This window comes from Phacochoerus africanus, chromosome 3 (genome assembly GCF_016906955.1).
Source record: "Phacochoerus africanus isolate WHEZ1 chromosome 3, ROS_Pafr_v1, whole genome shotgun sequence".
NCBI lineage: Eukaryota > Metazoa > Chordata > Mammalia > Artiodactyla > Suidae > Phacochoerus > Phacochoerus africanus.
In genome coordinates, this window is record NC_062546.1 from 113,036,887 (window position 1) to 113,064,733 (window position 27,847).

At 48.1% G+C, this 27,847-nt stretch overlaps 1 protein-coding gene across 3 annotated transcripts in view; it reads right to left on the bottom strand.

The window, feature by feature from the left end:
- Positions 1 to 27,847, bottom strand: part of PLEKHA2 (pleckstrin homology domain containing A2) — an 82,843-nt gene that overhangs the window by 23,139 nt on the left and 31,857 nt on the right. For all 3 annotated transcript variants that reach the window (XM_047772421.1, XM_047772419.1, XM_047772420.1), the window contains 3 exons: positions 13,722 to 13,778; positions 8,080 to 8,128; positions 5,186 to 5,283 (listed from right to left, as the gene is read on the bottom strand). In XM_047772421.1, coding sequence (XP_047628377.1) covers positions 5,186 to 5,283; positions 8,080 to 8,128; positions 13,722 to 13,778 — 204 coding nt within the window. The remainder of the gene's footprint in view (positions 1 to 5,185; positions 5,284 to 8,079; positions 8,129 to 13,721; positions 13,779 to 27,847) is intronic.

The window sequence follows — 27,847 nt, forward strand, 5'->3', positions numbered from 1 at the left end:
TGGTTTCATGCTGGGGTCTAGAGATAGCATCACCATGGCAACTGCCCCCCAACCAACCCAAATGAGTTCCTGAAACTCAGCAAAGAAGGAGGGGAAGTAGCCTTTGGGAGTTTACAGTGGTCTAAAAAGGAGTCAAGGAAGCTTGGCTGTCTGCTGTCCCCCAGCCCTGTCAGCCCATCCAGAGATCTGCTGGTAGTCACTGCTCAGGCCCCTGTCTGGGGGCTGCCCCTGACCAACACCCCCGGAGCCTCTCCACAGCCCATTCCACTTCCCTTGACCTTGAATCAGCCTGTGGAGGACAAACTCACCACTAACTATGCTCCAGAGCTTGAAAACAAGGTCACCCTTTGGTTTATCCATCTCCCCAGTGAAAGATAGGGCCCTCTTTCCCCACCCTCAGAAGGTTCTCTGATGGGGGGAGAGCCACAGGGTCTTGTGACCATGACTGTAAGGGCACTAATCCCATTGGTGAGGGTTCCCACCCTTATGACTTACTTCCCAAAGGCCACACCTCTAAATACCATCACAAAGGGGATTTGTTTCCAACACAGGAATTTTAGGGGACATGAATATTCAGTCCATGGCACCACCTGGAACCATATGAAAGACTTTAGAAAAACATAGGTACAGTCAGCCCTCTGTATCAATAGGTTCCATGTGCAATGTGAAATGAAATTTGCAAGGTCTCACCTTTCTTTCCACCAAGTACAGCTAAATTGCTAAGAGGAAGAACCCAACTAGGGGCAGGAGGTTGGGGGGGAGCTGTGCTATACTTTTACTACTCAATTTTCCAAACTTTTGATAAAAAATGCAATGAGTTGAATAATGTCTCCTCAAACTGTCCACCCATAATCTCAGAACAAGACTATATTTGGAAATAAGGTCTTTGCAGGTGTAATTATATTAGGATGAAGTCATGATGGGGTAGGATGAAGTCATGTCCCCATCAGGAGAGGAGAGGTCATACAGACACACCGGCCAGACAGTGATGGAGGCAAAGGCAGAGGGAGGCAGGTACAAGCCAGGGAACACCAAGGTCTACCAGGAGCTCCAGAGCTGAAAGAGGCAAAGGAAGGATTCTCCCCTGGAACCTTCAGGGGGAAGACGGATGGGCCTGCCAACACTTGATTTCAGATGTCTCAGAACTATGGGAGAACACATTTCTGTTTCCCTACGTCATGCGGTTTGACAGCCCTAGAAAACTAACAAACATATTAATATTCTGAGAGAACCCAATCGCTTTTTTTTTTTGGCCACACTCACAGCATATGCCAGTTCCCAAGCCGGGGATCGTCCCTGAGCCATAGCAGTGACAATGACAGATCCCTAACCTGCCCAAACCACCAGGAAACTCCAAGAACCCAATTCTTTAAACACCATAGGTCAATCATTATCTTTTTTTTTTTTTTTTAAAGACTGTACCCGCGGCATAGGGACGTTCCCAGACTAGGGGTCAAATTGGAGTTGCAGCTGCTGGCCTATACCACAGGCACAGCAACTCGAGATCTGATCTTCATCTGCAACCTACACCACTGAGTTAGTCCAGGGATCAAACTCGCATCCTCATGGATACTAGTCAGGTTTGTTACCACTGAGCCACAGCACAAACTCCCCAAGCATCCTATCTTAACAAATCTATTTCTTCCCTATCACTTTGTCTCTCACTGAATTCCTTCTGCGGTAAGACACAAAGAACCTGAACCTCAGTAAGTCCAGACACCAGGTGAGTAATTCTAATGAAAAACACCATGGTGGAGGTTTGGGATGGAAATGCTATAAACTTGGGTCATGATGATCATTGTACAGCTATAAATGTAATAAATTCATTGAGTAATATAAAAAATGAAAAATAAAAATAAATAAATAAACAAAAACACCATAGGCTCAGGTCCCAATCTGGGTTTAGGCTGGGTCCGAGTCCTGGAACATAAGTTCAGGTCTCAATCTGGGTTTCAGCTGGGTTCGAGTCCGAGGTCTCTGGACTCACAGCCTCTGGGCGCCACCTCACTCCCTCCCATTCCTGGTCCCATCACTCTGCTCAGTGGGGCCAGAAAAGAGGACGGGGAACCAGCTGCTTAGAGCAACACTCTGCTCAAGGCACAAAAGCAAGGCAAAGGGGCCGCTGCTGCCTCGCAGGGAGTATAGGTCACCAGGCAAGAAACCCAGGAGGAAACACTGAATGAGAAGAAAGTATTAGACATTGAAAGAAACCCCCAAATGGTGAAAGACACAACACGGTTAGGTCCTCAATAAGTGCAAAGACAACCTTGACTGAGATCAGCATTCTAGAACCACACACACAAGCACGTGGGTAGTGGACACATGTGGCTCAATGACAATCCCTCCCCCTCTCTCCCTCCATTTCTCTTTCCTTTCGGGGGTTCACCAAGGTTCATCAGAATAACAAGGCAAGGAGCTCCCATCGTGGGTCAGCAGAAACGAATCTGACTAGTATCCATGAGGACACAGGTTCGATCCCTGGCCTTGCTCAGTGGGTTAAGGATCTGGCGTTGCCGTGAGCTGTGGTGTAGGTTGCAGACACAGCTTGGATCCCGAGTTGCTGTGGCTGTGGTGTAGGCCGGAGGCTACAGCTCCGACTCCACCCCTAGCCTGAGAATCTCCATATGCTGCAGGTGCGGCCATAAAAAGACAAAAAAAGAGTAACAAGCCAACAAGCAAAACCGCTTTGATGGCCAAACTGTACTCTGCTTGTGCAACATGACAAATGCTGGGGAAATGTATAGACATCTTTTTTTTTTTTTTTTTGTCTTTTGTCCTTTTAGGACCGCGGCATATGGAGGTTCCCAGGCCAGGGGTCAATCAGAGATGCTGCTGCTGGCCTACGCCAGAGCCACAGCAACCCCAGATTCGAGCCGCATCTGTGACCTACACCACAGCTCACGGCAACGCCGGATCCTTAACCCACTGAGCGAGGTGTGAGGCCAGGGATCAAACCCGCAATCTCATGGTTCCTAGTTGGATTTGTTTCCGATGTGCCGAGACAGGAACTCCCAGACATCTATTAATGTATTCACGGGACCCCTTGCAACCGTGTACAGGCCCCTGGGTCCTTGTGTTTCGAAGTAAAAGGCATTTCCTTTAGGCTCCCAGACCTCCCCTCAGCCTCAAAAGGCTGACTCAAGAGTTAATGATTAGGAAACGTTGTTACAGCGAAAAGCTAGTTAAAACAGTCTCCATGATGTTATGCCCTGCCTTGGCCTACGGACTTACTCTAACTGGCTTTTCACAAATGATTTCTTCCTTGCTTGATTGCTTTCTTTTACTAATGATTACTTTCTAGTTAGTGTTAGATTTTCTTTTCCTTTGAAACATGCCCGAACCCCCCCCCCCTTCCTTTTGTGAGCAATCATCACTGTGGAGATGAGGTCAAGGGGTGATCACCCCGAGACCACCAGAAACCGCCACCGACCCCCTGACTCTAGCCTTGACGACTTGGAAGTGATCTATGGAGGGAGAAGAATGCAAGCCTCCTAATCCTTATCAACAGCCCTGTTTGTTCAAACTAAACCTATAAACCCCTTGCTATCCCTGATCAAGGGAGGACACAGTTTTGAATGCTTAGCCTGCTGTGGCCTCCTTTGCCTGGCAGAGCAATAAAGCTGTTCTTTCTGCTTCACCCGAGTCCCTATTTCTGAGACTTAACTGGGCCCGGTGGACAGAAGCCAAGTTTCAGCTACACCCTGAGGTACTGCAGAGAATAATCAGCCCCAGACACACTGGTTATTACTGGAAGTCACTAGAATGTAAGCATTTCTGTCTGTATGATACAGAAAATTAAACTTTTTAGCAAAGCGAGGTTTACATGCCAGAAGTCTGCCTATTAGAGGGTAGAGAGTAAAGATCTAGTTTTTCTCCCTAAACATTGTTTTCCTCTCTCCTCCTTCCTACCCATCTCCCTTCCTTTTTTCTCTGTTTCTTTTCTTTTTCTCTTTTTTTTTGGGGGGGGAGGCTTTTTTTAGGGCCACACCCATGGTATATGGAAGTTCCTGGGCTAGGGGTCAAATTGGAACTACCGCCAAGGCCTACACCACAGCCACAGCAATGCAGATCCTTAACCTACTGAGCAAGGTCAGGGATCAAACCCACATCCTCATGGATACAGCGGTCTTAATCCACTGAACCACAGTGGGAACTCTCCCTTTCTCTCTATTTCTAAGGGAAAAGAAAGGAGTTCTTCGTTAGCCAAGTCAAGGAAAACAAAGGTCCTCACTGAACAGTCCGAAAACCGGTGTTTATAAAAACAGAAGGTTTTGGAGTTCCCATAGTGGCGAAGCAGAAACGAATCTGACTAGGAACCATGAGGTTTCAGGTTTGATCCCTGGCCTTGCGTCTGGCTCAGTGGGTTAAGGATCCAGCATTGCCGTGAGCTGTGGTGTAGGTCACCGACTTGGCTTGGATCCGGCGTTGCTGTGGCTCTGGCATAGGCCGGCAACTGTAGCTCCAATTAGACCCCTAGCCTGGGAACCTCTATATGCCATGGGTGTGGCCCTAAAAAGCAAAAAACAAAAACAAAAACACAGAAGGTTTGGAGTTCCCACTGTGACATAATGACCAGTGGCGCCTCTGCAGTGCAGGGGTGCAGGTTCGATCCCCGACCTGACAAAGTGGGTTAAGGATCTGGCGTTGCCAGGAGCTGTGGTGTAGGTCGCAGATGTGGCTCGGATCTGATCTCTGGCTCAGGAACTCCGTACACTGAGGGGTGGCAAAAAAAAAAAAAAAAAAAAGGAAGCTCTGCCCAGGACAGGTGGGTGGAGGGCCTCTTGAAATCAGAAGAGTCTCCCCCTCAGCCAGGAAAAAGCCCTGACTTCCCTCCTCATATGAATTTCCTTTACTCGGTTTCTCACAGTCAGCAATCCATTTTTCCAATCCTACCACATTCTGAATCAGCAGCCCAGAATGACCCAAACCACGGCTGCCTGGGAGCCCTCCCAGCCAGCACAAACAGGACACTCCAGCAACTTCCCCTTGAGCTGGATTCAGACTCCAACTCTCAGTTCAACTTGTGGTTGGTCTGCCAAGGTGTAAGAAGAGGTAGGGGAACTGGTCTGGAACGGGGTCCCGGGAAAGTCCCTGCCACCCCATGGGTCCCATCCCACCCCCCCAAGATGGGTTACGTGGGGAAGAGGCCCTGACTCCCTGCAGAAAGGAGAAGGATCGTGCGTACAGTGATTTTGCTGGCGTGGTTCAGAGCTTCGACCCAGTCCTTCAGATCCTTCTGGTCATTGGCTTGAAGAAAATACCTCTGAGAGAGGGCGTTGATGACTGCAGGAGACATGGGGACAAAGAGAGAAAAGCCCAGGTCAGAACCCACACAACACAAAGACGCTACAAAACTAAGGTGCCTGATGTGGCAGGGCGGAGGATCCCCGGAAAACAGACCAGGACGTTTGGGAGTCACCTGCGTGAATATCTTCAAAGCAGTGGGTTCCCACTTTTTAAACGTGTGGATTATTCCACTGGCCTCAAGGCAACACCAACAGCCTTAATGGGCCACTGTCCACCATCCACAAGCATGTGTTTGAACAGCTTTCCAGAGGTGCCAAGGGATTTACAGTCATGATGAGGAAACCGAGCGGGGCTCTCTAGGGCTCCTGAACACAAGCTTTTCTGTGTCCCCCATTTCTTATTTTTAGGAAATAGGCTTCATTCAGCCTCCATGACCTTCCCTGAGTTACAAGCGGCGGGTTCTAACAGTTGCTGATCAGGGAAGGGAGGGGATGCAGAGACCAGGGAGCATCAGTCAAGAAACAGTAGTGCAGCCTAGGGGCAGGGTCCTGGTTCCTCTGCAAGGAATACACACAACTATATCTTTGAGTTCTTACAGAACTAAGACCCCTCCGACAAATAAAAACTGGAGAGGAAGATCACCAGAACCAGTCCTGGGGCAACACCAGCTTTGAAGGAACGCAAGTTGCATCTACCCTGATCCTTATCTATGGCCCTATTTTCCACCCCAAAATTATAAGACCATTTCCTATTCGCTCCCAAAGCCGGAGGGGGCACAGCCTTTAGGGCATTAGCCTTCTGTGGCCTCCTTTGCCTGGCAAGGCAATAAATCCATTTTGTTTTCTTCTTTACCCCAAACTCTGTCTCCCCATTTCTATTTGGCACCAGTGGACAGAGGCTGGGTTTAGGCAACAATGATACATGTTTAATTTTGGCCCTAGTGCTCCTGGTTTCCACTAGCACAACTGACTCGGGTTAGAAGTCTGGTCTAGATGGGAAATGGAACAGGGTCTGTGACCCTGACCTCATTTTCTTTTTTTTTGTTGTTGTTGTTGCTATTTCTTGGGCCGCTCCCGCGGCATATGGAGGTTCCCAGGCTAGGGGTCTAATCGGAGCTGTAGCCCCCGGCCTACACCAGAGCCACAGCAACTCGGGATCCGAGCCGCGTCTGCAACCTACACCACAGCTCACGGCAACGCTGGATCCTTAACCCACTGAGCAAGGGCAGGGACTGAACCCGCAACCTCATGGTTCCTAGTCGGATTCATTAACCACTGCGCCACGACGGGAACTCCACTGACCTCATTTTCAACCTGGTCTTTCCCCTGAGAACTCCATGAGGTCAACAATTTACTTCTGGTTTTTGTTTTTGTTTTGTTTTGTTTTATCATTTTGGGCCGCCCCGCAGCATGTGGAATTCTGGGGCCAGGGATCGGCTCCAAGCAGCAGTTGCAGAAACACTGGATCCTTTAACCCACTGGGCCAGGAATTGAACCTGCGTCCCGGCACTGCAGAGACCCCACCGATTCCACTGTACCACGGCAGGAACTCCTGGTTTTTGTTGTTGTTGTTTTCAATCTACTAACCACAAAATCTCAGTCATTTTCGGGCTTAGCAATGATATTTGAAGGAAACAGGAGGATGAGAACACAAAACCATTTGTGCTGAACCAACATGAAGCTGGGAAAGAGGACAGCTCAGGGGACCATTTCATTCTCTCAGCACAAATCGGCCCAAATCCAAGGATGTGGGCATCGTGGGGTGGACACAGAATTCCTTCGTCCATTCATTCAAGCAGCAGACATTTACTAAGCACCCGCTCTGTGCCCGGAACCACACACTACGTGCTGAGCATACAGCAATGACGAAGCAAAGGAGCACCCCTGCCTTCGTGGAGCTTCCACAGAACCACCCCAGATGTATAACATGAGCTGAGGGCACGCAGGATGGCACCAAGAAGGCAGGGGAAGCCAAAAGTAAAGTGATGATTCAAGGACTTGCATCCATTTCTGTGTCACCCTCAACTGTCCCTTATTTGCCCACAACAAGACCCTCCACAGGCTATCGCATCTTTTCTTATCCCCCAACTCCCTTTCCTGAGCACACCATTACTCTGCTCTCAGATGTGAGCTCCCAGAAACTTCTAGAAGATACCTGGCATCTGATAGGTTCCCAGGAGGATGATGACAGACAACCCCCCCCCCCCCAAATGTGACTGTTCGCCTTGGAGACCTGCTGTGGACACTCTCTCCCAGAATATGGATGCTTGACTTAGGCAGCAAGAAGCACTGGCCTGCAGAAAACAACTGCCTGCATAGATTAACCTCCTACAAGGATTAACTGCCCTCTGTAGTGGGACTCGACCCCTACGTACCTCCCCTGGCCTTCTCCTCCTCCTTCTTCATTGTTCCCACCATAAGTCCCCGCCATACACTCCCGCCATGGATCCTGTAACAAGCCTAACATCTCCTATCAGTCCGTGTGGGTGCCATCTTCGGCCCAGTCCATGCACTTCAGTTGCCTTAATAAATTTCTCCTGCTTTACCAACTTGGCCTTGCCCATTCCCCCCTCAGCAAACCTAACAGCACTCTGCTCTGCAGAGCCAGGAAAGCCGAGGCATCACCAGTCTCTGGGCCCGTCTTATGTTATTAACCATCTTTGCAGCAAGACAAAGGAAAGGAGTATCCCTGGAGCCCCAGGGACATGGCAGCGACTGTGGTCACTCATACACACAGGGTGTAAGTCACATGGGATCACAGGACTGTCTCCACACAAAAGGGGAAGTTCCAGGAGGAATGTGCAGAAAACCCGTCTTCTGGCTCAGTACTTACCAAAGCAAAATGGAGTTTTGGGTTTCTGCTTTGGGGTGGCTATGCTCACCTAAGTCAAATAAAGAATGAAAGAAATGTAAATACATTTCTAACAGTGTTGTAAAGCTGTTCTTTTTTTTTTTTTTTTTTCTTCCAAATGTTTTAAGCTGGGAAACTTTATACAAAAAGAAGAGCATATGAAACGTGAATATTTTCAAAACTAAGAAGAGAAAACCCCATACTCACCATCCAGATGAAGAAACAAGTCATTATCGGTCCTATTTCTTAGAAGCCCTATGTGTGCCCCTCCCAGATAGAATCCTGTCCCCGCCCCTTGGAGATAACCACTATCTTGATGTCTGTGCTAAATCTTCATCTTTGCAAAAAAAAAAAAAAAAAAAAACTTAAAAGCCACCGAGCCCTGGAGTTCCATTGCGGCTCAGCAGGTTAAGAACCCGACTAGTATTCATGAGGATGAGGGTTTGATCCCTAGCCTTGTTCAGTGGGTTAAGGACCCGGCACTGCCCCAGTGTAGGTCACAGATGCAGCTCAGATCTGGAGTTGCTGTGGCTCTGATTCAGCCCCTAGCCTGGAACTTCCACATGCCGCAGGTACAGCCCTAAAGAGGAAAAAAATACGCCACCAAGCCCTGATAAAATTCCCCCTGGACCACAAAACTCTACTGATTCCACTTGCACTAGCAAAAGCTCACTCCTGGCCCAACCACCAACCCCTTCCCCAAACAGCGCTGCCCACTGAAGGTGGAACTGCCACCGATACAGAGATTCTAATCAGCGTGCACAGCCCTGGGACTTGCTGGTCCATTTCCCTTATCTCTACCCTGACTGCTTCACCCTGAAAATAAGTGCTCCCCCACACCTCCCGCCCAGAGAGGGGCTGATGTAATCAGCATACCCGTAGTGAAGGGAAGGGTACAAGAAAGTACAAGGATTTTTCTGTCCCCTGTAGTGTCATTTCATCTCGCCTTTGCAAGCTGGCCTCTTGGGTGTACGTTCCTGAATATGTGCCTGTGGGACCTCCTGCATTCAGGGCCGAAGACACAGAACAAGAAAAAGAGCAGCTCCTACTCCATCATATGGAATTAGGTGCTTGCAACCTCCATCCAGGGCAGGCACCTAATTCTATATGGGGCAGGTTATTCCTGGAATGGCCAAAGGGACAGCCCCTCCCCCGGGACCTAGGCCAGGAACTACCCTTCACACAGTGCAATCAGTGTTCGCTGGACACAACTCCCTCATTTACAGGCCAGGGCTCCTAGACTGGTTCTTGCTGTAGCAGGAGGCACATTAGAAGCCAGGAAGTAAAGAAAAACTCTTGAGTCAAAATTAAGGTCTCCTTCATGGCTGACAGTGGCTCGGGGGCTGATAACAACTGGCCTACCAGTCTTTCTGGACCTCGACGTTGGCTCCAAGTTCTTTCTATGGACCTGCCTGGACTCCTCACCAACTCAAATCAATGCTTCCCATAATATTCAATCTGGGAACTGATGCGGCAGACTATAGAAGATCAAAGGGGAGTTCTCATTGTGGCTCAGTGGGTTAAGACCCCGACATAGTCTCCGTGAGGATGTGGGTTTGATCCCTGGCCTCAATCAGTGGATTAAGGATCTGGCATTGCTGCAAGCTTCGGTGTAGGTCGCAGATGTGGCCTGGATCTGGGATTGCTGTGGCTGTGGTGTAGGCCTGCAGCTGCAGCTCTGATTGAACCCTTAGCAGCTGGCCCCTAGCTCATCATGTCGCAGGTGAGGCCATAAAAAGAAAAAAAAAAAAAAAGATCAAAGGAAGGACAGGCGTGGTACACCATGGGTTTGGTGCCAGTGTCAGGCCTTTGACACCAGATGTCCCAGTTGTCTGACCCCCCATTTCCTGTTCTATCAAATAGGGGTATTTGATAACAAATCACGTTCTACAGTGAGGGTTAAATGTGATAGTGCAGCTGAGGTACTTAACCCATCCTGTCCTCAGAAGCAGGTTCTATTAACACCCACTCCACATAACAACAGAGGCAGTGCCTTGCTTAGCACTTTGAGCAAAGTGCTGAGGGCCTCATGAGCTGCACGGGACCCTACACAAACATATGAGACCTAGCCTCCAACACACAAAATGAATGTGGCACACACAACCCACATAAATATTTAATTAAATGTCTGTATTACATTATATCACCCTCACTGACAAGTATTTAAGTAAATGTCCACAAGATGTCACATCCTGTTGATTTCATTAACGTGTCAATTAAACACCCAAAAATCATTAGTAGCTGCGATTTTCTTGGTTCGCAAGAATCCTCGAATGTAGAAGAGGACAGCCAAGAAATTAGAGCCAATCATAAAATAAGGAGTTGTAGCCAAATCATTCCAAAAGTAAAATGAGGGAAATCCTTTCAAATATCTTACAGCTAATCACAGTCAATGAGGGACATGGGTGCATGTTGATATGCTTAATATGATGTGAAGTGGAGGCCCTGGGGCCCAAGAAAGGCTGTAAATAGTCCTAAAAAAAACCAAGAAGATTGAAGCCAATGTGAGCCTACATCCTGAGTTCAGACAGACAATGCAAATTCTTTTGCATCTTCAGCACTCCCAGGAACCATACACTGGAGGCCCACAGCAGCAGAGTCCTGGCCCTGTGCCATTTCGTTTTTGGTCTTGGTTTTGTTTTTTTCTTTTTACGGTTTGATTCCCCAGCCCTAGAACTCCCATGCGCCGTGGGTGTGGCGAAAGAAAGAAGGAAGGAAGGAAGGAAGGAAGGAAGGAAGGAAGGAAGGAAGGAAGGAAGGAAGGAAGGAAGGAAGAAAGAAAGAAAGAAAAAGAAAATAAACTAAACTCTTATCTACCAGTTTCTGTGCCCTCAAAGAGAAGGGCGAGGGTTGGGGGGGTGGGTCTCACTTACTATGGAGAGGCATAGCTCTGGCCACCCCCTGATATCCTGGTGACCTTGAAGCAGAATCCCTGCCACCTGGGAGGTATAACCACCTGACCCCCTATCTGCTGGTGACCAGGCCAGACCTTGCAGCCTTTTACATGTAGTGAAGGAACAGAGGCTCCTGAGGGAGTGAGGTGGCTGACCAGCTGACTGGCCGCAGTTATGTAGTTGCACAGCAGGGGTTGACTGGCGGGTCCCAGGTGGGGCTGTGGTGGGAGGCGGGGGTTAGGATGTGTATCGTGGGGGACAGGCATGGGTCACCCACAGTGACGCAGACCAGGCCACCCACAGCCCGAGAGACTCTCAGGAAGTGGCTCTTATCAGATGGAACCCAGGCCACAGGAGCAGCAGTGTCACAGGGTGGTGGGCACTGCTGGCCACCCCACCCTGTCTGCCCTGGGCTGGAAGTGGAGCTGGGGCCCCTCTGGTAGCAGCAGCAGCAGACCAAGGTCTCGGAACTCTAGGGCAGCTCTGCTCTGCCTCCATGTTCAGAATGACCCTGCCCCTCGAGGTGGCATCAAGAGCAGGGGAAGCAGCTGCCACCCACACAGGACAATCTGAGGGGGTCCAATGGGGCCTCTCCCAACCAGCTTCAGGGGGTCAATGAGCCATTCTTGAAGTCACAGGCACAATCAAAGTGCCTGTATACCTATGTGATTTACCTGGGAATTTACCTCCACACTTTCCACCAGACTCTCCAAAAGATCCATGACCCTCAACCCCCACAAAAATCTGGATCACTGTTCCAGGAAGGTTTTTTGTTTTGTTTTTGTTTTGTTTTGTTTTTTTAGGGTCACCCCTGCAGCATATGGAAGTTCCCAGGCTAGGGGAAGAATCAGAACCACAGCTGCCAGCCTTTGCCACAGCAACCCTAAATCTGAGCCACATCTGTGACCTACACCACAGTTCACAGCAATGCCAGATCCTTAACCCACTGAGCAAGGCCAGGGATCGAACCCGCAACCTCAGGTTCTTTACCCGCTGAGCCACAGCAGGAACTCCTCCAAGGAAAGTCTTCCTCACAGCTAACGGAGGGCAAGGCCCTGACAAGACAGAACACAGACTGGAGGAGGGACAGAGGGACTGGCTGTGTGTAGGAGAAGGGCCAGCCGACAAAGCCCGAAGATGGGTGGTTCAAAAGGCCAGCATCAGTTTTTTTTCTGCTTTGCCCCAGAATGGGTCCTAATGCTGACAATCTGGGCCTCATCAAGTCAAGAACCTTCATCTCTGTTGGCCTCTCTGAAGGCCCTCATCTTCCCCACACTAGCTCTCAAAAAAGAGCACCCCCCCCCCAGGAGTTCCTGCTGTGGTACAACAGGATCAGCAGTGTCTTGGGAGCACTGGGACACAGGTTCGACCCCTAGCCTGGCACAGTGGGTTAAGGATCCCATATTGCCACAGCTGCAGCTTAAGTTAAAACTGCAGCTCGAATCTGGTCCTTGGCCTGGGAACTCCATATGCCATGGGGTGGCCAAAAAAGAAAGAGCGCCCCTGAAGGAAAAGCCACATGCACACCACAGCCAGGCTGACACTGTTGGTTAAACCCTTTACTTGGGGAGGGAATACCTTTACTTGGGGATTAACAAGAAATAGCCCCAAATGTTGAATCTGATCCTGGCACCCTGGCTAAGTGTTTTTCTAGGAAAACCTCTGCTTTCTGGCACCAGGTCAGAGAGCAGTTCAAGCCTCTCGGATCTCTGAAACCTGACCCAGCAGCAGCTGCAGGTTTTGCCAAACCCACCCAGGCCTGCCTCTCCCATACATGGGCTAAAAGGCAGGTCCATCCTTGTTCCACACAGCAGTCTCCCAAGCTGAGAATTCTACAAACACTCATCTGAGCTGCATTTATAAATCACCATTCAGCAGGGAACTGTATTCACTGCCCCATCATCAGGGAAAAAAAAAAAAAAAAAAAAAACCCTCTCAGACCCTGCCCTGCAGTTTCTGCCTCTGCACCCAGCTGCCTGACTCTGGCCTGCAGCCCCTGCAGCCGCCTCCACCTCCGGGCCAGCTGGGATGGAGAGCAGCCCAGGAACTCCCGAAGCTCTGTGCACAGAGCAGCTAGCAGCCACTCAGATAAGGTTCTCGGCCCCTGGAGGGTGGGGGAATGTGGACAAGGAAGCAAGGGTCCCCAAGAGACCTGAAGTGAGGGGTGTGTGGGGCGAGCCGGCCTTCCAAAACCTCAGGGTTGGCCGAGCGCCACCTGGCTCTTGTCCCTGGACAAAAAGTTCCTCTTTCTGTTGAGATTCTCAATCCCCTGGCCTTTTTTTTTAATCACGGCTGCATCCCAGGTCAGCACTGGCGCCTGGTCCAGGGAGGGCGGGCAGTTAAAAGCAGCTGAATCCAGCAGCTGTGAGGCCGTGCATGCTTCGCCAGCCCCAGCCCCCACCCAGGTCTCAGGAACCATAGAGTGACTGCTCTCACCCCGACTGTGCAAAGTGGACCTGGCAATGGCTCCTGACCGGCCACTCTTCAGACCCTCCAGTGGTCATCTAGTGGCTGAATGCTTTCCTGGTGCATCTGGGTACCTACTGGGGGCACTCCCAGCCTTGCCTCCTGTCCAGGTGAGGGACAAATCTCCAGGGCAGCCCCAACTCTTTCTGAGCCATGCCCATCCAACGTCCCAGATGTCAATGCCCAAAGGGTGACACTGCCTCTAGTTTAGATACTAAGCCAACTTACAGACCATGAATTCTCAGAGCTCCAGGCCAACATTACCTTCGAGATGTAGGTCAGCTGTAAAGATCCCACAGCTCCAGCACCAATGGCCAGGTTCTGAAAGACAAAACATTTTTCATTTTAAGAAGGATGCTATGCAAGGCAGTGGAAACAGCACTAAGAAACATAAGACCAAGATTCTAGTTCCATTTGTGCCACTTACTTAGCTCTGCAATCTTGAGCAAGTCACTTACCTATTTTTTTTCTTTTTCTTTTTAGGGCTGCACCTGTGACATATGGAAGTTCTCGGCCTACACCAGAGGCTCAGCAATGCCAGATCCAAGCTGCATCTGCAACCTATGCTGCAGCTTATAGCAACACCAGATCCTTAACCCATTGAGTAAGGCCAGGGATCGAACCTGCATGCTCATGGACACTAGTCGGGTTCTTAACCCGCTAAGCAACAGTAGGAATGCCCCACTTACCTATTTTTTCTGTTTGTCTGTTTTTGTCTTTTTAGGGCTGTACCCACGGCATATGGAGGTTCCCAGGCTAGGAGTCGAATCAGAGCTACAGCTGCCGGCCTACACCACAGCCACAGCAACTCAGGATCCAAGCCAAGTCTGTGACCTATACACAGTTCATGGCAACACTGGATCCTTAACCCACTGATCGAGGCCAGGGATTGAACCTGCATCCTCATGGTTACTAGTCAGATTCATTTCCACTAAGCCACGATGGGAACTCCCCACTTACCTATTCTTTGGCTCACTTTCTTCATCTGTAAAACAGTGATGATTCTTGCCACAGGTATGTGAACCTTAACATTATCCTTGGCCTTGTTATTATAGAGAAGTGTTCTAGTACTGTGGTTAAAAGGGTGGGCTCCCCCAAAATAAGATAAAATAACAAATAAAAAAAGGTAAAAGTTTTAAAAGCATGTGCTCCACCGTTTGCTTATGAGTAAGTTCCCTCACCACTAAGCCTCAGTTTTCTCTTCTATAAAAACAAGGATAGTAATAGTAGCTACTTCACCAGACAGTTGTAGGATGAGCTTATACATTTAAGATCACTTGGAATTGTCCCTGGTATATAGATGGCTCTGAACAAGTGTTGCTATTATATTTTTTCGCCCAACTGCTTTGATCTCCTCGTGGCTTGATCCTATTTTATGACATTTCAAATCTTTTTTGGGGGGGGTGGGGGGGCACATCCATGGCATGCAGAAGTTCCCAGACCGGGAGTGACCCTGTACCACAGCAGTGACCCGAGTCACTAGTGACAATGCCAAATCCTTTAACTGCTGTGCCACCAGGGAGTTCTTCAAATTCTTTTTTTTTTTTTTTTTTTAATAAATAGGGTACAGAGTAACACAATACAGCAAAAAAAAAAAAAAAGAAAAGAAAAAACATAGGAGTTCTCTGGTAGGTAAGCAGGTTAAGGATCTGGTGTTTTCATTGCTGTGGCTTGGGCTTGATCCCTAGCCTGGGAACTTCCACTTGCTGCGAGTGTAGGCATAAAAAGAAAAAGAAAAAAAGCATAGCTGTTCAGTCTATTGCACAGGACTGTTATGAATACCAGATGGAATGATATCTGTACACTATAAAACACTAGGTAAATGCACTATTATAAACAGCAAGATGAGTTCCCATTGTAGCTCAGTGGGTTAAGGATCTGGCGTTGCCACAGGCTTTGGCATAGGTTACAGATTCAGCTCAGATCTGGTGCTTCCATGGCTGTGACGTAGGCCTCAGGCAGGGTTCCAATTCAACCTCTAGCCTGGGAACTTCCCTATGTTGCAGGTGCAGCCATAAAAAGGAAAAAAAAAAAAAAAACACAGCAAGAAACTAACAGGCAGCTTGTCTGGCAATATTCAACTTTGGCACAATCTCTGGCTTTTTAACTTCTCCATTGTCAGAAATGAAGCAATGAAGACCCAGGGATGGTAGTGAACCAGAGAAAAGGCTAAGATTAGAAATCCCAGCTGTGTGCATTCCTCATTTGTAACTTGGCCAATCCACTCCCGAATGGACCTGAGAGGCTACCCCTTAAACTGTGGTCATAAGCCACAAAAGAAAAACCTGGAAGGCCCCATCGTGAAGACCTGGGTTCATCTTAAAGCAATGAACATAGGCAAATCTAGGAGAATGGGGATTTACTAAATTTCCTAAAGGGTTAAAAGTGAAATGACCTGGAATTCCTGTTGTGGCTCAATGGTTAACAAATCTGACTAGCATCCATGAGGATACAGGTTCGATCCCTGGCCATGCTCAGTGGGTTAAGGAGCCGGTGTCGCCGTGAGCTGTGGTGTAGGTCACAGACATGGCTGAGATCCTGCATTGCTGTGGCTGTGGCATAGGCCAGCTGCTACAGCTCCGATTCGACTCCTAGTCTGAGAACTTTGATATGTCGTGGGTGAGGCCCTAAAAGACAAAAAAAAAAAAAAAAAGGTGAAATGACCTGTCATTCCAGGAGATGGCTCTTGAGAAATTGCTGAGATAGGTCGGGAAGAGTCCTTCTAGGCCCAGTAAGCCCAGTTATCTAAATTCACATGCATCACTTGAAGCAAAGGCCATGCGTGAAGCTTCCTAGTCACAAGAAAATGGATGAGGACAAAACCAAGATAAAAGGGTTCTCAGATCTCAGAGCCCTAGAAATTTTAAGGGATCTAGAAAGGACATCTTCTTTTTTTTGCAAATGAGGCCATAGGTCTAAAAACTGCCTTTGAGTCGCTGAGTTAGCATTTCTCATACGTTCGATTTGACTTACACATTTTTTCAACTACATTTGTTTATTGCAACTACGTAAACTACTACTGTTTATCTTATAAACTACACGATAAACTACTATTGTTCATTCTTCAGCTACATTTGTGATTGCATTTATTTACTTATTTTTAGAAAAATCTCTGTTGGGTAATGAGAGATAGGTCTTGTATCTCTAAATCAGAGTTCAAAAGGAGCCACAGCACCCAAAACTGCTATCACTGCCCTGGAGGAAGATGTGAACCACCCAAGGCAGACAGTTCTGCACAGAGGGAGGCTCCAAAAGTCGGCCTGCGTCTCCACCACCCCTGGGTGCACCACCCTGAGGATACAGGAAGCCAGGGACCTCCACGAGACACTGGGCTCCTGGCCACCACCACCTCCTCACCCCCGGGCCCAGTCCCCCCCACCCCACCCCTGCCCCCGACTCCCATTTTGCTCTTAAGGAAAGTGAGGGGATTTGCCCAGGTCACACAATTAGCTCAGGTCTCCTGACTTCCACCAGGGATGCCCTAGAAACACCACCACATCATCGTAAATGCTTCCCACTGAGGAATTCCCACTGAGGCATTAGCACCCTTGGACTGCAGGCAGGTTTTTCACCCATAAAAGGGGACTCACCCCTGTTTCATAGGCTTGTTGTTAGCGTTACCTAAGGAGAAGCACAAGGCAGTCCTGGCCCTGACACACAACGCTAATTACAAGACGCAGGTGCCACACCCAGGCCACAGCCCAAAGGCCTCCAGAGCCCTAGCCTGCATCACCAGTGATGAGGGGGATCTGGGGAGCCATTCTGACACTAATCCATGTGTGTGCAATGCCAGATATGAGCCGATCCCATTACAACTCCATCCCCTCCACCCCCGAGAAGGTAGCTCCTCCCTCGGTCTCTGTCCCCCTCAGCTCTCTGGCTTCGAAGAGGAGGACACAGCAGTTCTGCCAGCCCAGCTATCCTGGGATGGGTTGTCCTCATGCCCCTCACCATGGCCTGCTGGCCCTTAAGCTTCCCAACACGAGGAGCCAGGAAAGCCTGATGCATGTCTGAAAATGTAGTTTCCTGCCCCTCTTCCTCCCTGTGCTGGGGGAGATGAGTGACAGCGGAAAACAAGCCCAGAATCACTGCGGCTTGATCCAGACTGATGGCTCAGTGTCCACTCCGACTGCTGGACCTAGGAGGTGAATAGTGACAGCTCGATGATCGGGTGGCAGCCCCAAGCAGACACCTCCTGGTCCGGGAAGAACATCCAGGAAGTCTGCCTTGGCAGCCAGATATCAGGGCAGGAAGGCCAAGGGCCAGCACCTGGGGAGGGCCAGGTGGCAGGGCCCGTACGAGCGGCCCTCCCAGCCACGACACCAGCTCCTCCAGGGAAAGGATGGATGGCTCTGCCTTTAAGAAGCCTTGTCCTCGACTGCAGTCTGGCCTGGCCTGCCCTGCCCCTCTAAATTTGTGTCCACCATTCTCTTCCAGCTTCAGTGAACTGGGGAACTGTTTTCAAAGGCCCAGGTTCAGAGTTCCCTGGTGACCTAGCAGGTTAAGAACCTGGTACTGTCACTGCTGTGGCTTGGATCACTGCTCTGGCATGGGTTCGATCCCTGGCCTGGGAACTTACTCATGCTGAGGGCATGACCAATTAAAAAGAAAGAAAGGAGAAAAGGGCCCAGGTTTAAGCCTTGCCCCAAAACACCGAATCAGAATCAAGTGAAATGTGGCCAGAACACGCACATTTTTAAAACGTCCCCAGGTGATCCCTAAATAGGCCCAAATCTGAGAACAAGTGGTCTATGTAACAAAAATCTAGCCCTGGATTCTATACTGGAGTACATTTTACTGTGAGTGTAGGTCTCTTCTCACTAGATTTTAAGCACTTTGAGGATACAAGTAGAATCTTATTTCTCTACTAGCACGTTCCTCAATTTTTTAATTTTTATTATTATTTTTTGCTGCCCTGAGGACTATGGAGTTTCCAGGCCAGGGATCAGATCTGGGCTGCAGTTGTGACCTACACTGCAGCTCTGGCAACACCGGACCCTTAACCCACTGTGCTGGGCTCGAGAGTGAACCTGCATCCCAGCGCTCTAGAGACGCCACAGATCCCACTGTGCCACAGCAGGAACACTTTGTTTTTTTAAAATGAAAACACTATTCGCATGGTGGTTAAGGTCCCAAACAAGTCTGTAAGTACCTGGTACCCTCAGGGAGCATTTGAGGGGCTGGTGGCATTTGAGCAGATGGGAGTGGAGATGGGTGGAAGGCTGCCTGTATGAATAACCTGCAGAGATTTTTATACAAACTAAGGTCCATGCTTCCTCCCAGGTAGGGCCCAGGCACCTATATGTTTGAAAGCTCGCAGAGGGTTCCACAACACTGCCAGGCCTGAGGCTCACTGCTGTAGATGCTGGCCAGGCAGACCTACTGATGCCGCCCAGGAGATGCAGCTGCAGGTGAAAAGTGCCACACCTAGCCACGGCCAGGAGACTGACCCTGCTGCTGTACCAGCGCCAACAGGGAAGAGGAAGAGAAGACATGGCAGTGGGCAGAGGCAGGGAAAGGAGGAGGAGCAGCCTGTACATCTCTGGGGCTTCTAAATTTTCTGGAACAATGTAGGACACAAGGCACGTTGCTATTAAATGACTGATAGTTTTATGCAGAGGCTGTCAACCCTTGAGGGGTCTTCTGCCACCAAGAGCCTCAAAGGAGCTTGCACTCCCCTTGAGTAGGAAGTGTGGGGTTCTTTCCCATCACCAAGGAAGGGGCTGAGGTGCCCACAGAGATATGACACTTAGTTTTCCTAGAAGCAACTTTTCTTTTTTTTTTTTTTTTTTGGCTGCGCCCTCAGCATGTGTTCATTCCCAGGCCAGGGATCAAATCTGAGCCAGACCAGAGACCAGAGCCACAGCAGTGATAATGCCAGATCCTTAACCCACTGCGCCACCATGGACCTTTACAACATTGTTTCTTGTTGAGAGAGAAAAATGTCCCCATCTTGGAGTGACAGTAACCACAACACAGAAATGACCACGAGGCCCATCCACAGGTTCTCAAGTTCACAGAATGTCAGTGCTAGGAGGTTCTTCAGCTGCCATGTCATTCACAAGTCCTCTAAGCCTCAACTCAGGGTAATGACTTCCTCAAGGAGCCCAAGGAAGACAGACAGAGCTCATCATCCCCAGCATCAGTCTGGTGCTTTAGCCAAGAACAGCCCCAGAGAAGGTGGAAACTGCTAGATACGCAGAGTCTGTTGTGCAGCAGGCCTGCTATATGTGGTTGCTTCACCTCAACAATCCCACTTCACAGATGAGGAAACCTGGGATGGACCAGTACTGAGGAGTCAGGCCTGGATTTGAACCTGGCCCTTCCAGATTCTCCAATCCCGTGCACCTTCCTTTACACCAGGCCCCTTCCCACGGGACAGTCCTTCACATCTCCGAGGGCCTGCTCATTACCTAAACCTTGATTATCAACAAGAGCAGGACCAGCAGGGTTATACCAAGAGGCCCAAACCGGGCAGGGCAGGAACTGGTCCAACTGGCTCTTGGCTGTCAAACTCCAAAAGGCCAGGGTTCAGAGATGGGAAAGGAGAGATGCTCTGACCTTTCTGCTCCATTTTGCTGTGAGTCTCTGAACCTCTTACCTTCTCTCATCTCCCTCCCGGGTACCTGGCACACAGCAAGCACTCAGCCCGCAGTCAAGACCAGCTTGCTGGCTGACCAGATGCGGGAGGAGAAGGGGATGGACCTGGAAGTCCATTTCGAGGGCACCAGCAGCCATGGCCTCCCAGGGGCTGAAACAACAACCCAAACCACCACTGGCCAAGGCCAGACACACATGCTCAGAGAAGAAAGCCTTGCCAGGCAGAGCACTATGATGGGAATGGGGGCAGGAGACAGAGAACTTAATCCCCTCTGCCCACACCCTGGCCCTCCCCCTGACCTGAGAATAACCCCAAGGAAAGTAAGCCAGCCATTTCCAGGTACTGTGTGGCCAGACTATGGGTCTACCTGTTGCCCTGGGACCAGCCCACCCCCACCCCCCTCCGCTGGAGCCCACTTGCTGAGACAACTTGAAGAAAGGCCCATGGCCGCTCTCCCCATTCTTCAGGTCAAAGCAGGCTTTTCATCTTTCCCTTCAAGAAAAGTTAATTCTGGAGTTACTGCTGTGGTGCAGTGGGTTAAGAATCTGACTACAATGGCTCAGGTCACTGTGGAGGTGCAGGTTCAATCCCCAGCACAGGAAGTTCCATACAACACAGGTGTGGTCATCAAAAAAAAAAAAAAAGAAAAAAACTTAATCCTGGAGTTCCCTGGTGGCTCAGAGGGTTAAGGATCTGGCATTGTCAATGCTATGGCTTGGGTCACTGCTATGGTAGGGGTTTGATCCCTGGCCCCAGAACTTCCACATGCTGTGGGTGTAGCCGAAAAAATAAAATTAAATAAAAAATTTAAAAAAAAAAGAGAAAAGTCAATCCTATGCGATAAACAGCTGTGCTAATATAAGGCTTTCATACCCTTTTTTTTTTCTTTTCTTTTTTCTTTTTACAGCTGCACCTGCAGCATATGGAAGTAATCAGGCTAGGGGTCCAATCAGAGCTGTAGCTGTCAGCCTACGCCCCAGCCATAACAACACCAGATCCGAGCTGTGTCTGCGACCAACACCGCAGCTCACAGCTGGATCCTTAAACCACCGAATGGGGCTAGGGATTGCACCTGCATCCTCATGGACATTAGTCAGGTTCTTAACCCACTTAGCCACAACAGGAACTCCAAAGGTTACAATCTAAAGAAAGCCCTAACAACAACATAACCAAAGACAAAGAAAACTTTGGGAGATCCTGCTGTGGGGTAGTGGGTTAACAATCCAACTACAGCAGCCTAGGTTGCTGCAGAGGTGAGGGTTCCATCCCCAGCCTGGTGCAATGGGTTAAAGCACCTGCCATTGCTGCAGCTACAGTATAGGTCACAGCTGCAGCTTGGATTCAGTCCCTAGCCCAGGAACTTCCATATGCTGAGGGTGCAACCATTTAAAAAAAAAAAAAGAAAGAAAACTTCAAACAGCCATTGCTATGGTTTTGCATTAGTAAAACATCCACTAATGTTTATTTTCTTTGCTCTTTCTTTTCTTTTTTTTTTAATTTTATGGAAATACAGTTGTTTTTAATGTGTTCATTTCTGGAGTACAACAAAATAATTCATACATATATATGTGTGTATATATATATATATATATATACACACATGTGTTTTGTATATATACACACATATATATAAACGAATATATATATATTCTTTTTTCATATTCTTTTCCATTATGGTTTATCACAGGATATTGAATCTAGTTCCCTGTGCTATCTAGTAGGACTTCAATGTTTATCCATCCTGTATATTTTAGTTTGCATTTGCTGATCGAAAATTCCCAACCCATCTCTTCCCCTGCTCCCCACCCCCCCACCATCGCCAGCCTTGGTTACCATGAGTCTGTTCTCTGTGATAACGTCCATCTCTTTAGTCGCTTGGACTTTAATACCCCGTAGTGCTAACTATTAACAGGAGGGTCTCAAAGTGCTTCTTAGTTTTTACTTCTTTTTAATTTAAACAAAGTACATCTTATTATAAAGATAAGAATTGTCCTTAAAAAACTACTATAGAAAACACATTAAACAAAACTGCATTTATTTAATGTTAACTCTAAAAAAGTCCACATAATATTTTAATTCTAAAAATATTACTTTAATTTACCCTAAGCAGATTTTGCACTTTGGTGGAGGAAAAAAAAAAAAAAAGACATCCCTGGATCTGTGGCTTGAAATCTTCTTTCGGGGTTCCCCCCACCCAAGGGACTCTGATTTTTTTTGTTTTTTGTTTTACGGTACACACAGCATATGGAAGTTCCCAGGCCAGGAGTCAAATCCAAGCTACAACTTCAAATTGCACCACAGCTGCAGCAAAGCCAAATCCTTAACCCACTTCTCCACAGTGGAAGCTCCAAAAACTGTGCATTCTTACTATAACTCAGTGTGGACGAAAGCAAGCCAGAAATTTCACTTACCCCTTCAAATCATGAATAGTTAAAATATCAGTTACAAAAAAAAAAAAATCCATGAATTAAAACCATTTGGCCCAAATAAGTGCTGAAGATCTGAAAGTTATATGATGCTTACATATGCAGAGAACATGTCCGGACAGACACACAAGAACCTAGAAATTCTGGTTGCCTCTGGTTAGGAGGATGTGTAGCTGGAGGACTGGAGTGGGAAGGAGAAACGTGTCACTAGATCAGCTTTCCAATGTTTTGAATTTTACACCACCAATATATTGTATGTATTGGCCATTTTAAAAAAAAAAAAAAAGTTATCTTCCTGATTCTTGGTATTTTCACAGGGTGAAGTATATCCTGCAAAAATCTTTTAGGAGTTCCCACTGTGGCACAACAGGATTGATGGTGTCATTGCAGCACCGGGCCGTAGGTTGGCCACAGGTTCCATCCCTGAGTGGTACAGTGGGTTAAGGATCTGGCATTGATGCAGCTGTGGCATAGGCTGCAACTGAGGCTCAGATCTGATACCTCGCCAGGGAACACCACACGCCTTGAAGTGGCCAATAAAAAAAAAAAAAATCTTTTTAGGTATTGTTGGATTTCAGCCAAATTTGGCTCAAGGAGGTTTCTGATACAGAAAATCCAATTTTAAAAAATTAGCAATTTTCACCTAGCTTTCAAGGCAAAACCATTATTCGTTACATGTTATATGTTAATATAATTTTCTACCGCTCCTCTGTATTCTTTCTACTAAAATGCAGCCAAATATCCATTTTTGCATCAACACAGCAAAGCGTTTTGTCCCCTTCAATAGAAAGAATTGCTTTCAGCTTTAAAAAAAAAAAAAAAAAAAAAAAGGAGTTCCCGTCGTGGCAGTAGGAACCATGAGGTTTCGGGTTCGATCCCTGCCCTTGCTCAGTGGGTTAACGATCCGGTGTTGCTGTGAGCTGTGGTGTAGGTTGCAGACACAGCTCGGATCTTGCGTTGCTGTGGCTCTGGCGTAGGCCGGCAGCTACAGCTCTGATTAGACCCCTAGCCTGGGAACCTCCATATGCCGCTGGAGCAGGCCCAAGAAATGGCAAAAAACAAAAAAAAAAGCAAAAAGCAAAGGGCTTTAATGGGCCCCAGATTTACCAGGAGAGATGCAATCTTCTGGGCTCTTCTGATAATCCATAATTTACATTATGGTCTTTGGAAAGTAAAGCATCTGAGCTTTTTTTTTTTTTTTTTTTTGGCAAAGAGAGAAAATACAATTTACAAAGTGAATCTGACAAGAACAACTATCTAGTACAATGTTGTTTTCATGTGTCTGTTTATTATTTGTCATTCAGGGTTATATAATTTATTAGTCTTGCAATTACTTACCCGAGTGGGTATCATAAGGGTGGAACTCAAGCATTGTTATGCAGCTAAAACATACTTTTAGTCTGTTGCTGTTACTCTGTTGTTACTCTGTTATTCTGTTGTTACTCTGTTGCTGTAAATTGGTTACTCTGTAGGTAATAACATAGAGCAGCCTAATTAAAGAATTTCATCTTTTCTGTCACAATAGGGAACAACATTAAGTTAAAATATATATGCTGGTGCCATAATACCATAGTCATGTATGATGGGAAATCCAGCCAATGTTTTTTTTCTTACTCAGGAACTATTTGTGTGCTTGATACTGTCAGCAGATTGATTTTTAAATGCATGAGCCAAATCAGTGGCCATAATCGATAGCATTGAAACTTTCCATTTATAGTGTCCTTTTTAGCTAATAGGTCTCAACCTACCTCTGTTGGTACCACCAGTGCCTGAATTAAAATCTTGGTTTCATATTTTATCATGGGGATTCTAAATTCTCTCATGAACCCAAGACTGTACTTGGTCCTCTCGCAAGGACTCCCGACATGTGCCTACCAGCATCCCATCAGCAGATGTGCTCGCTGGCCTCCCAGCTCTGCCATTTTGATGCAGCTCTGCTCCAAAGGGCTGTCTGCAGGCTACTGGAGCTGTTCTGCCCACATGCAAAAGCCAGAACCAGTGATCATGCACAATGAGGCCTGAGGAAGTCAGCTCCCTTGGGTCAATTTTTTGGCCTGAATCAGGCAAGTCCCCAGGGGCATCAGGCTAAGCTTAGCCCTTTGCTGACCTCAGCCTGAGCTCAGACCCTTGTCTGGCTCCCTCCCTCCCCTTCCTTGTCCTGCTTCCCAGCTCTCTCCTTAATAAAAAAACTTGCCCAAGTTCTCCTGTGGCTCAGCGGGTTAAGGATCCAGTGTTATCATGGCTGTGGCTTGGATTTGATCCCTGGCCCAGGAACTTCTATATCCCTTGGGTGCACCCAGAGGGGGGGGGGAAAAAAGATGGACCGGGATTTCTAGCACTGTACTTTTTATGTATGCTGCTTTCATTTCCCCAACTAAACCTGAAGCTTCTTGGGGGCAAGAATCACCGAGAATTCCCCTGCCCTTCATCGCCAGGACCCTGCTCAGGGCTGAGCACACAGTCAGTGGGAGGAAGAAAGCGGATGAAGGTGAAGCACACAGATACTGGGGCCAGATAGACCTGGCTCCAACTCCAGCTCTGCCCTCACCACCTGTTCGACCTTGAAAAAAGTCCCTGACCTACTCTGCACCTTGCAGTCCCAGGATTACTAGGAGGACTTAGTGAGAAAATACATGGAGGGCATTTCAGACAATGCTTGGTAAGTATAACCTACAGTTTGTAATACTAGTAGCAGGAGTAGTAAAAACAGGCTCCCAAATGCCAACTTCTAAGTGGTTTAAACAGGCAAAGATCACAGACCTGGGTTCAGGGAAATGCCTATTAAATATCTAAGCTGTTATATCAGGTGTCTCCTTTTCCCTATAAAGATGTTCAGTGACTACACACAGTCCCCAAGATCCTTCTCCACAGGGAAAGATACCCCTCTTTGCTCTTGGGGGTCACTTTCCAGCCATCACCTCCCGATACCTGGCTCCCTGCCCCACCCCTCCCTGCAGAGCTTCCCCTGGAGGTCCCTAGGCCCAGGACTCTGCATGTCACAAAGGTGTCCCTTCTGGGAGTTCCTTTTCTGGTTCAGTGGTAATGAACCCAACTAATATCAATGAGGATGTGGGTTTGATCCCCGGCCTCACTCAGTAGGTTAAGGATCCTGCATTGCTATGAGCTGTGGTGTAAGTCGAAGATGCAGATTGGATCTCACATTGCTGTGGCTGTGGTGTAGGCCGGCAGCTGCAGCTCCAATTTAACCCCTAGCCTGGGAACTTCCATATGCCACTGGGTGCAGCCCTAAAAAGACCAAAACAAAACAAAACAAAACAAAACAAACAGAGGCATCCCTTCTGACAGCCTCATTCACTCACTCATTCAGTGAGCCCACGTTTATCGAAATGCTGGACACACCGAATCAGAAGCCAGATGAGCACTTGCCCTGTAGGACTTCCCAGCCCTGAGAGCTTTTCTTTCTTCCTCCCCTCCCTCCCTCCCTCCCTCCCTCCTTTCTTTCTTTCTTTCTCTCTCTCTCTCTCCCTCCCTCTTTTCTTTCTTTCTTTCTTTCTTTCTTTCTTTCTTTCTTTCTTTCTTTCTTTCTTTCTTTCTTTCTTTCTTTCTTTCTTTCTTTCTCTTCATCTGGCCACACCTTCAGCATGCAGAAGTTCCTCAGCCAGGGCTCAAACCTGTTCCACCGCAGTAACCCCAGCCATTGTAATGACAATGCCAGATCCCTAACCTGCTGAGCCATCAGGGACCTCCCAACTTCTCTTTCTCAGAGACTTATCTTTTCTTTTTACGCCCACACCCAAGGCACATGGAAGTTCCTGGGCTAGGGGTCGAATCAGAGCTACAGCTGCTGGCCTATGCCACAGCCACAGCAACGCCAGATCTAAGCCACATCTGTGACCTACACCAAAGCTCACAGCAACGCTGGATCCTTAACCCATGAGTGAGGCCAGGGATCAAACCTGTATCCTCATGGATACTAGTCGGGTTCTTAACCTGGAGAGTCACAACAGGAACTCCTTAGAAACTGTGAAAGCTCTCCTTCCTCCCAAGCACCCTTAAGAGGACTGTCTCATTATCAGCAATAACAACAGGGTAGCTGGAGTCAGATGACCAGGGTTAGAATCCTGGCTCTGCCACTTTCTTTCTTTTCTTTTTTTTTTTTTTTTGTCTTTTTGCCATATGGAGGTTCCCAGGCTAGGGGTCTAATCGGAGCTGTAGCCGTCAGCCTACACCAGGGCCACAGCAACATGGGATCCGAGCTACGAATGCAACCTACACCACAGCTCACGGCAATGCCGAATCCTTAACCCACTTGAGCAAGGCCAGGGATCGAACCCGCAACCTCATGGTTCCTAGTTGGATTCATTAACCGCTGAGCCACGACGGGAACTCCATCTGCCACTTTCTTATGACGTAACCATGGGCAAACTTCCTCCCCTCTCTGCCTCACCCACCCCACTTTTAGAACAAAGACAATGATACCCACCAATGAGACCCATCAGAATGAAGCAATAACCCAAGGAAGCTTTCAGGCATGGCACACAAGTAGTAAATGCCCACTGATACCCTTTTCAACTTTACAAAAAGGTTTATCCTTTAGTCAGAATGGCTGTTTGCCCATTAATACAATAAAGGGCTAAACTTACAAATAAAGTACAATGTTCTGAACTGTTGCTATGCCAAGGCTGGACTCTCCTTTTTTTTAGGCATCTGCCGAGACAGGTAAAACCTCTGCTTCCAGGGAAAGTGTGAAGAATCTCCAACAAGAGGAGTTCCCATCATGGCACAGCAGGAACGAATCATGAGGGTGTGGGTTCAATCTCTGGCCTCGCTCAGTGGGTTAAGGATCTGGCATTGCTGTGAGCTGTGGTGTAGGTTGCAGACCACAGCTCAGATCTGGCGTTAGTGTGGCTGTGGCGTAGGCCGGCAGCTGTAGCTCCAATTAAACCCCTAGCCTGGGAACCTCCATATGCTATGGGTACGGACCTAAAAAAAAGACAAACAAACAAACAAAACTCCAACAAGAGCCAAAAGTTCTATTTGTAACACAGACCCAAAGAAGGCTCTAGCACAAAGAGCATCCTGGTAGCTCAGGGGGCAGAGACACTCCAGGGCAGTGTGAAGGGAAGAGCCAACAACTTCATAGCACCAGAAAAAAAAGACTTGAGCAGTTCTCTGGCTGCTTAGCAAGTTAAGGATGAGTGTTGTCACTGCTGTGGCATGGGTTCAATCCCTGGCCCAGGAACTTCAGACTGCCACGGAATGCCATTCGAAATGCATGGCCAAAAAAAAAAAAAAAAAAAGACTTGAGATCCTAAATCAAGAATAGAGACACTTTTCCCAGACCAGTGAAGACCCCTGGGGATTGCTGGGCACAGCAATCAAGCTTTGGAGGCCGGTCTTCG